The following is a 10,366-nucleotide window of genomic DNA, read 5'->3' as shown; positions in this document are numbered from 1 at the left end:
AGAGGATACAGCAGAACTGAACCAGTTCTGGAATTGCTCTGAACCAATTCCTGAACTGTTTCTGCTTAAACAGGAACTGAACTTTAGTCACAAATGAATCTGTTCTGGAACTGAACCAAAAGTTGATCTTCCTGCTTTAAATTTCCCTGCCATTCAGAACAGGACGGCTACTCCGAAGATACAATATGGAAGGCAGCGACCATGTGGGCAGCTGTTGGGAGGTGCAACCTGCTTTTAACCTTCCCAGCAAAATAAGTATTCCACACTATGGGCTGGGTCCAGGCTAAATTGGCAGTTTCCCCTTCCTGATGCAATCCCCACCCCAGCATCATTACTCAAGGTCCCACCAGGAGTAGCATTTTGTAGACATGAGTGGGATGCAGTGTGTGTGTGGGGGGGACAGGGGACGCAGGAAAGTTCCATTCTGCTGCTGGAAAACATAGCCTGGAGCCAAGCCCCTGATGTGATGTTTGTGAATGGGGAAGGAAGTTTTGCCAGTACTTGGATGATGTCAAAGAGGACAGAAGGCCTAGAACATGGGTCGAAATGCCACTCTCACACCCACTGCTGTTCACTTGCATCTACTTCTGGAGGGAAGCTGAGGATAGAAGCCATCATATTTGCAAATGGTTCTCGCTGACCTTGCTTGACATCTGTGGCTGAGGTCGGGTTATGTTCGGTTGAGCACGGACACTGCCCCTCGCACTTGACTGTCAGCTGTTTGCTGGTTAGGCAGGCCTGCTGCTCCAGTTTACACTACAAGACAGAGAATGAGAAGAAGTCAGGGGAGGGTGCAAGAAGCCCACCCTAAGCACCTGCCGATTGAGTCGAACACATTTTCTGATGCTGCAGCTCTGCCGGCTCTAGTCTCATCTTGCTTGCTCTTCTCCTGGTTCTTGACAGGCCCCTCCTCATCTATCAGCCCCCATCTAATCTGCCCAACAAAGGCCATAAATCCTTAAGGCAAGAGAGAGTGCCACCCCTAAACTAGGAACAAAGACAAACGCTCATCTGAAATTCAATGTGACGGACGAATATTCACATGCTCACTTTAACTATTCCAAATGCCACAAACAATGTTTCCTAATTGCTCCCTGATGGCAGCTGATCCATCAACCAGGTTAAGAACAATACCTTAATCAAGGGAACCAACAACAGCATATACTGACATCCTATACAAATAGAAACACCCCTGAACCTGTTATTTTTTAAAAAAATCCCACTCTTCCTCTGAAGGAGTGCAGGGTAGAGCCTGTAGCTTTCCCTTCCTCCATTTTATCTTCACAATAACCCTGTGGGATATCTTGGGCTGAGAGAGAGTGGCCGGCTCAGTGACCCTCATGGCCAAGTCCCACTTTGAACCCAGGCTTCCCAAGTTCTAGCCTGACGCTCTTAACTGCTACACCACGCTTGATCTCTGGCTATACCAGACTGGCTCTCTTTTGCACAAGCCTGGTTTCTAACTCATTATGAACCCCAGGATCTGAGGTCAGAGGCACCCCTGGGACCAGCTTCCTAAGTGCTATTGTCCCAATATACAATAACATCGCTTTCTGCTTCCTTCTCATAAACTGAAACCTGTCCCTTGGTTCAGCGCACTAGTTGAGTGGATCTACATCCTAGCAACAAGGCTCTCTTCTGTTTATCCTGACAAATTCCAAGGGCAGATTGCAACAGAAGGACTTTGTGGCAAGGCAGTATTCTTGATCCTGTTACTTTTGTTTGTTTTTTAAACTTTTAACGCTGCAGGCAATGAGGAAGGAAACAAATAACAATGAATCTTCTTAGGGCTAATCTCCCTGAATGAAATTTCCTGCTGTGTCCTGGTTTTGAACTAATCAGGCTAGGCTTCCAACATTCTTAGATACATAATAGGCTACAGAGCGGCTGCCTGTCTCCTGCAAGCGAATGTTTCCCAGCCATTGGCTGACCTGCTGTGATTTCACAGGATGTACATATAACCTTCTAATAACAGATGGGTGTTTGTGTCAGGTACGGGAAGATGAGAATCCTAGTCTGGAAACTCATATAGGGCCTAACAAAGAGAGGATGGTCTGGGTTTTCTTGCTGGAAAAGTGAATGGCAGAGTCACAGGGCCCAAACATACCAGAGAGGGTGGTAAATTCAAAAGCGTGCAAAATCTGCAGGGTTGCCAGCTTTGGGTTGGGAAATACCTGGACATTTTGGGGGTGGAGCCTGAGGAGGGTGGGGTTTGAGAAGGGGAGGGACTTCAGTGGGGTATAATGCCATAGGGCCCACCTTCCACAGCGGCCATTTTCTTCAGGGGAACTCATCTCTGCCGCCAGGAGATCAGCTGTAATAGCAGGATCTCATCTGCTGCCACCTGCAGGCTGGCAACCCATTAAATATGGTCAAGTGTGAATGCTCCAGATCAGAGTTCAGTACGTAATGGAGGGAAGTCTAATAACGATCTTCCCTCTCTGTTGAAAACTCTCCCAGCCGCTGCACAGCGCAATCAGACAATTACTTTGCCTCCTGGCCAGCTCTGAATAAGCTCTGAATTCTTCACATGCTCCCAGCTGACTTTGGGGCTATATGAAACGGCACCTAATTTTCAGCAGGGGACCGAATACTCAAACAAGATTTTTGAGGTAAGTCTCTGCATCACTTTACCCGTGGGTAGGAGAAGAGGGCCTTTCTTCACAAGACTCACTAGCTATTTTGAGAGAGTTAAATGCAACTGTATGTGTGAAAAGGCTGTGCTGAAATAGTCTCCCGGTTGCAATAGCCAGAAGGCAGAAAAAGTAGGTCAGTACAGCTCAATGGCGGCTAAACAAATGAGCTTGGTGAGTCACACTACCCTGTAGAGCTCCATTGTACTATGTTGCAATGTAACACATGCAACATCCACATCTAATCATTATAGCACTGCACCACCACCCAGAGGCCCTTGGGAGCTTCATTTCGCCCAGAGGGAAAGTCAGCTGACCTCCGACCTAACTTTTATTACTACCGTCAGCTGTTTTTACAGATTTCAATCACATTCACAATGTCAGAATCAATGGTGTTTTATCTCTAGAAAGTACTAGGCCTGCCACCTTGACATCAGCGTATTAACACACACAACCAAGACTAGAGAGAATAACATAATGTGGAAAGTGGTCTGAAAGGAGGATTGCTTTGTGTACAGTGTGTACATTTATCCTACTTCACCTCTAACAAATAGGTACTGCAGGTTCTCATATTGTTTCAAAAACTGCAAACACCATTTTACTAATGTAGCAGAGAGACAAAACAAGTATGTATTCATTCTACAGGAACTGAAGCCTCTCAGACCAATTTCAGGGGTCTTCAAAATTACTGTTTTTCTTCAGCTTTACTTTGTTTGATAATCATCATATTTTTCTTTTTTTTTATTTTAACCACAGCAGCACTAGTGGGAGGTTTATAGATTTCTAGCGTCTAGCAATGAACACTGTAGCTGTTCTCAAAAGATTAAAAGTACCAGCTCATAATTACCTGATATTATCTTTAAAAATCACCCAATTATACTTCCCCTAGTGTTTCTACTAATTGGCTGTATATTATATAATTTCTTTAGAAGTCTGTACTTTGGTTATACATTAGCAGGAATAACCAAAGGTGTTATTATTGGGTGATTATTCTTGGTATCACTCCGTCACATCACCTCTGGTGCTTCTGCTAAGATATAAATTATAATTTACTTAATACTGTTGATGCATAAAGTGCTTGCAATTCATGCTTGCTATTTTTGATGAATTTGTGCAACTCATGCTTGCTATTTTTGAACTAATTTGCTGCTGTGGATGAATCCCAAGCCAAGGCCTAGCTACAGAAGCTTGGTGCTCAGTGGTGGCTCAAGGCATTTGGCCACCTGAGGTGGAGACAAGACCCCACGCTGCTGCTGCCCTGGCCCAAAGAGCTATACTCTCCTTACCCCTTTGCTGCCTCTGCCCTCTCTAAAAATTGGATGTCAAGCCATGTATGCCTTCCTTGGGCTTCTTGAACTCTCAGAAGATGGCCTCATCTCACAAATTCGTCCAACAAGAGCTAGGACACCATTTTGGTTGTCCTGGCCGCAACCAACCACAAATGGCAGCTGAGCTCATGAGAAGAAGGCAGCTTGTAAGAGTCTGGAAACTGGCACGCGCAGCTTGCCAGGCCACTTTTAAAAGAGGTTCGGGAGAGCAAGGAAGAAATAAGGAGGGCTGATTTCTCTGGAGGCAGCAGCTCATGGGTAGCAGGATGTAGGGTTGTCAGGTCCTCTCTGGCCACTGGTGGGGGACGGGGGGGGGGAGGTAGAGTTGCCAGATCCAGGTTGGGAAACTTCTGGAGATTTGTGGACAGAGCCTGGGGAGGATGGGGACATAGTGGGGAACAATGCCACAGCATCCATTTTTCTCCAGGGAAACTGATCTCTGTCCTCTGAAGATGAGCTGTAATTCCGGGAATCCCTAGGAAATTTTACATCCACAAAAACTGCCACCTAGGGAAGATCTTTCAGGTCACCTCCTTACAGAGGAAGCCCTGTCAGGGCTATACTGAACGTTTGTGTGCCCATGTCAGCTAGCTGCCAAATGTTTTCCTGTTTTCCCTTTCATAAGAATTCCTTTCCTTGCACTTAATTGCCTTGCTATCACAACGCGTATCTTTCAAGGCCACTGGAGGAGTCGCTGGAGAAGTTGCTTTGGCTTTCCCTAGGATGAGTCGTGGGAAGCTGTTTATTATAACCATTTGTTCTCAGGCCTAATGGCGCGCGCGGGAACTCCCGTAATTGGGTCTGGCTGATTTGAATGTACCATAACCTGTCATGCTCTTAGATTACTCGTCATTCCTAACAGTGTTCCTGTTCATGCATCTATAGCTTCAATAAAAGTAAAACCTTCCTGCAAGTGTGTACTTCGTTGTTGCTGTGGGTCCTGACATACTATTAAGAATCCATCCTTCCCTATCTCAGCGCATCTATCCATCCCGATATGAGTAACGGAGAGGGGAAGCCACCACCTAACATCCCTGATGATGAAGGGGAACCTGGCGAGCCTGATGGCGGGAGGAATCCCCCCGTGACTACAGCCTCAGTACCGGTGACCACGCAACCACTGGCTTCTGAAGCGGTGGGGGTAACGGTCCCCCGGTACTCGTCGGCGCATCTGTTCCTGACACCTCAATCATCAAGGAATCGAACTGGACAAAGCTGGAGCCAGTTCAACCCCGAGTCGACTAAGGAGAGGTTCTCGGGAGGCCCCACTAGAGACAGCCTATATGACAGGGGTCTCACCGCGGTGGCTGGATTACCTCCATTGGGAGCCCAGTTCGAACCGATCGCGAAACCGTGGGTGACGGACCGATCGAAGGCCCGGAGTGGCCGAGTGTCCCTAGATGAGGGGCTGACGGAAGGTGTAGAAGCGGCTGATCGGAATATTCAGCTGCTACAGCAAACTTTAGAGGAAGTCATCATGGCTATCCCGGACTTGGTCACGAGAGCAATTGACGAGGCTTGGGAGAGGAGACCGCCGGTGGCGCCTGTGCAACCGGGACAACCAGCACCGGGACCTGGGGTGCCAGGGCAGCCGGGTGCAGTACCGGCTCCGCGGCCAGGAGATGTCCCCGTACCGGCACCGCGACCGCCCGGGCCAAGAGGGCAGGTAACCCCACGCCCAATAGACCTGATCGAAGCTACGTTCAACGGCAACCTCGAAGAACTCTCCTATTTTGTGGTGCGAGTGCAGAAATTCATAGACCGCTCGGGCCACCTGTTCCCGGATGACAGCAGCCGAATTGACATGGTGGCGGCCCGACTACGAGGCGCTGGAGCGGCATGGTACGTGGGGTTGCACAATGCTCGGGGCCCCAAGCTCAATGACATGTTTGCCTTCATGTGGGCACTGCGAGCTCAATTCGAAGATCGAAACGCGGGGCCAAGGGCACGAGTGCACTTGCGCACATTGAAGCAAGGGCACAGGATGGTTCGGGAGTACTTCGCTGAATTTAAATTCCATGCGGCCAAGCTACCTAATTGGCCGGACAATGTCCTGGCCGAGATCGTGTTGGGCTGAACACAGAAATAAGGGAAACGGTCTTGAGGTCGGTCGACCCTATTTCACTCATGGCCTGGATGCAAGAGGCAGAGAGTGCCGAAAATTGGTTGCAGACCTTGCGGCTGGGTATAGCCGCAGCTGGGGGGAAATCAACCCCCCTCCCTCCGAAGCCGACCCAGCAAGTGGATGCCACCCGGGAACAATGAATGCGACAAGGATTGTGTCTGAAATGTAGAGAACGGGGCCACTTCGCGGCGAATTGCGGGCAACAAATGCACCGGAAGACGGCAGATGTCAGCAAAGGACGACCCTCGACTCTGAAGAAGCCAACTGGGAAACCGAAATTCGCAAAAGCTCTACAAGCCTCCCCAGTGGAGGATGAAGGGGACTCGAGCAATGAAGACCAGGAGCCGGCAGGAAACGGATCGGTCCTGCTGTAAGCAGCGCAGAACGGCAGGGCCCTTGTCTCGAGGCGCCAAATGTGGTGAGCAACCCCCCTTCCCTCTTTTTTGTGACTGTATGCTGAACCTGACCGTTGGGACCCACTTGAGAGCAAAGGCTCTCATTGACTCAGGGTGCGGGAGAGACTTGATAAGCCCTTCCATGGTTGCGGGACTGGAGGTGGGGGTGGTGAAGTTGAAGGACCCCTTGATTTTTACCCAAATGGATGGGTCAACGATGAAAGACCCATGCATCTACGAAACTGTGCCAATACGGATGGGGGCTGGGGATCACTGGGAATCAAGATCCTTCGTAATCACCCCGGCTGCACATTTTCCCCTAGTACTGGGAGCCCCGTGGCTGCACGGGCACGACCCCTATATCCTGTGGGAGGAAGGGAGGGTGCAATTCATCTCACCCCGATGCGAAAGCCACAGTTGGGATGCTAAGTGGGGGGAAGGTCCCTGGAGCACTCCTAGCTCAAGAGGAGTTGCTTTCCCTTCCCCCTGAGTACCGGAACTTAGCCAACGTGTTTGGGGAAGAGGAGGCGGATGAATTGCCCCCCCATAGACACTCTGATTGTAGTATCTAATTGGTGCCCGGGGCTAAGCTGCCAAAAGGGAAGATCTATGCAATGGGGCCGGCCAAGAAGGAGGAACTAAGGAAGTTCATCGACAAAAACCTGGCGCGAGGTTTCATTCGGCCAGCTTCCTCTCCTTTCGCGGCACCCGTCCTCTTCCGGAAGAAAAAAGATGGGGGCTTGAGGCTCTGCATGGATTACCGGGGTTTGAATGCAGTGTCCTCCACCAACGCCTACCCTATGCCACTGATTAAAGACTTGCTAGCAGAAGCAGCTAAAGGGAAAATATTTTCCAAACCGGACTTAAGGGACGCATACTTTCGTGTGCGCATAAAGAAAGATGACGAGCCGAAAAATACTTTTAACACTCTCCTGGGGCAATTTGAGTACTTGGTGATGCCTTTCGGACTTCAGGGCCCCCCGGGGGTCTTCATGAACTTGATAAACGTAGTATTACACAGGCATTTGTTTAAAGGGGTGCTCATGTATCTGGATGATATTCTTTTGTATTCCCCTGATGTCCCCTCACATGTGAAACTGGTGAGAGAGGTCCTAAGCACGTTGCACAAGCACAAACTGTTTGCAAAATTGTCCAAATGTGAATTTCACAAGACGCTCATTGACTTTTTGGGCTATCGCATCTCAAACGAAGGGTTGGAGATGGACCCGGGGAAGGTCCGAGATGTCCTGGGGTGGGAAGCCCCTCGGACTAGACGCCAATTACAATCCTTCGTCGGATTCACGAACTTTTACCGCTCCTTTTTACCCAATTTTGCCCAAATTAGCCTCCCCCTCACGGACCTTTTAAAAACGAAGGGAAAAGGCCCGGAGGCTACTAAACCGGGCGCCCCGCTTCCATGATCTTCTGAGTGCCAGGAAGCATTCAGGCGCTTGAAAGCCCTGTTTACTTCAGAGCCGGTGCTGGCTCACCCTGATGAATCAAAAAAGTTCATTGTACAAACTGATGCTTCGGATGTGGCCATGGGAGGGGCCATCCTGTAAGAAGGGGAGGTGGGATGTTACATCCTCTAGCCTATGTGTCTAAAAAGTTCAATGACTCTGAGAGGAACTGGTCTGTGTGGGAGAAGGAGGCGGGGGCAATAAAAATGGCGCTGTCTACCTGGAGGCATTGGTTGGAAGAGGCTAGGGTCCCCTTTGAGGTGTGGACGGATCACAAAAACTTGGAGACTCTCAAAACGCCTTGCTGCTTGAATGCCAAGCAATTGCGTTGGGCAGATTTCTTCTCTAAGTTTCGGTTCACCCTACACCATTTCCCGGGCTCGGCGAACTTGTTAGCTGACGCCCTCTCGCGCCTCCCCCAACATGACAGCAAACGGGACATCATCCTGGATTCCGTATTCACGCCCACCCAATTGGGTGGTGGTGGTGACAACTCGCAGCTAGGCAGCCAACCTCCCCTCCCCTCAGCTAGAGTCAAACTCCAGCCCACTGGCGCCAACATGGGCTGACCAGTTCAACTCCGCCTTCTCGGAGGCGGACCAGGAACTATTGAAGGGGGTGGGAGATTGTACACAAGGAGAAAATGGCTGTTGGTATCGGGACCATAAGCTGTACATGCCACAATCTCTCAGGGGGGAGGTGATGCAATCGGTTCATGGCTCAAAGCTGGCGGGTCATTCTGGCTTTGTGAAATCCCTGCAGTTGCTACAGAGACAATTCTGGTGGCCGCACATGCGCAAGGATTTATCTTCGTTCGTTCAATCCTGTCAAATGTGTGCTATGAGCAAGCCTCGCCCTGGAAAAGTTCCAGGACTCTTAAAGCCCCTACCCACCCCTACTCGACCATGGGAGGTCATCTCGATGGATTTTATCACTGATCTGCCACCCAGTAAATCTATGACTGTAATCTGGGTGGTGGTGGACCTGTTCTTGAAGCAAGCACATTTCATCCCTTTCGCTTCCCTGCCCATGGCCAAAGCCCTTGCCAAAGGGTTTCTGGTTCATGTTGCGCGCCTCCACATGTTGCCGGCCAAAATTATCTCCGACAGGGGAACACAATTCGTTTCCAAGTTTTGGGATGAATTAATGAAGCTTATGGGGGTGGAAAGGGGACTGAGTAGTGCTTACCACCCAGAGACTGACGGGCAAACGGAAAGGGTTAATCAGACCTTGGAACAGTATCTGTGTTGCTTTACAAACTACCAGCAAGATGATTGGAATGATTTACTACCTCTTGCTGAATTTTGTTACAACACCACTTGCCACACATCGACGGGGATGTCCCCATTCAAAGCACTCTATGGATATGACAGCCCACCGATCCCCGTTCTGGAGGGGAACAATGACTTGGGACCTGGGGAGTCTGGATTGAGGTGCGAAAAATTGAGGGAATCTTGGCCCATCTTGTGTAAAACGTTAAATGCGGCCAAGGATGCTTACAAGACGCAGGCTGACAAGAGAAGGGTGGAGGGTTGGGCTCTGCAGCCTGGAGACTTCGTTTACGTGTCCACAAAAATATTAAAATGTTGCGTCCAAGTAGAAAATTGGGGTGGAAGTTCATTGGGCCATTTAAGGTACGAAAAGTGATCAATGAGGTTGCGGTCGATGTTGAATTGCCTAAAAATCTGAGGTCTTTGCACTCTATATTTCATTTCAGCCTCCTGAAAAAAGACACTGGGTCCTGTTCTTGGCGTGCGGACCATGCGGTTCCATCGCCTCTGTTAATTGAAGGAGAGGAACACAATGAGATTTCTAGGATTTTGGATTCTAAACGCAAACGTGGAAAGCTGTTTTATTTGGTGGATTGGAAAGACTTTGGACCCCAGCACCTCGAATGGGTGGAAGTAGGGGATATTCGGGCCCCTCAGTTGATCCGCAAATTCCACCGGGAGTTCCTGGAGAAACCGGGAGATCTCCCGGAATGACCAGGAGACATCTGGATTTTGGGAGGGAGAGTCTGGTTTTCGAGGGGGCAGTATGTCAGCTAGCTGCCAAATGTTTTCCTGTTTTCCCTTTCATGCAAATTCCTCTCCTTGCGCTTAATTGCCTTGCTGCCACAACGCGTATCTTTCAAGGCCACTGGAGGAGTCACTGGAGAAGTTGCTTTGGCTTTCCCTAGGATGAGTCGTGGGATGCTTTACCTGTTATGTTTATTATAACCGTTTGTTCTCAGGCCTAATGGCGTGCGCGGGAACTCCCGTAATTGGGTCTGGCTGATTTGAATGTACTATAACCTGTCATGCTCTTAGATTACTCGTCATTCCTAACAGTGTTCCTGTTCATGCATCTATAGCTTCAATAAAAGTAAAACCTTCCTGCAAGTGTGTACTTCGTTGTTGCTGTGGGTCCTGACAGCCCACGGGGC

The 10,366-nt window shown here is 49.5% G+C and overlaps 1 protein-coding gene across 1 annotated transcript in view; it reads right to left on the bottom strand.

Moving 5' to 3' along the window:
• SPOCK2 (sparc/osteonectin, cwcv and kazal-like domains proteoglycan (testican) 2) overlaps positions 1–10,366 on the bottom strand; it is a 39,222-nt gene that overhangs the window by 11,683 nt on the left and 17,173 nt on the right. The window contains exon 5 of the mRNA XM_015407681.1: positions 642–756. Within this exon, the coding sequence (XP_015263167.1) occupies positions 642–756 (115 nt within the window). The remainder of the gene's footprint in view (positions 1–641; positions 757–10,366) is intronic.

This window comes from Gekko japonicus, unplaced genomic scaffold, assembly GCF_001447785.1.
Source record: "Gekko japonicus isolate JY-2015 unplaced genomic scaffold, Gekko_japonicus_V1.1 scaffold1627, whole genome shotgun sequence".
Taxonomy (NCBI): domain Eukaryota; kingdom Metazoa; phylum Chordata; class Lepidosauria; order Squamata; family Gekkonidae; genus Gekko; species Gekko japonicus.
The sequence above is the reverse complement of the archived record's forward strand: the minus strand, read 5'-3'. Positions and strand labels throughout refer to the sequence as shown.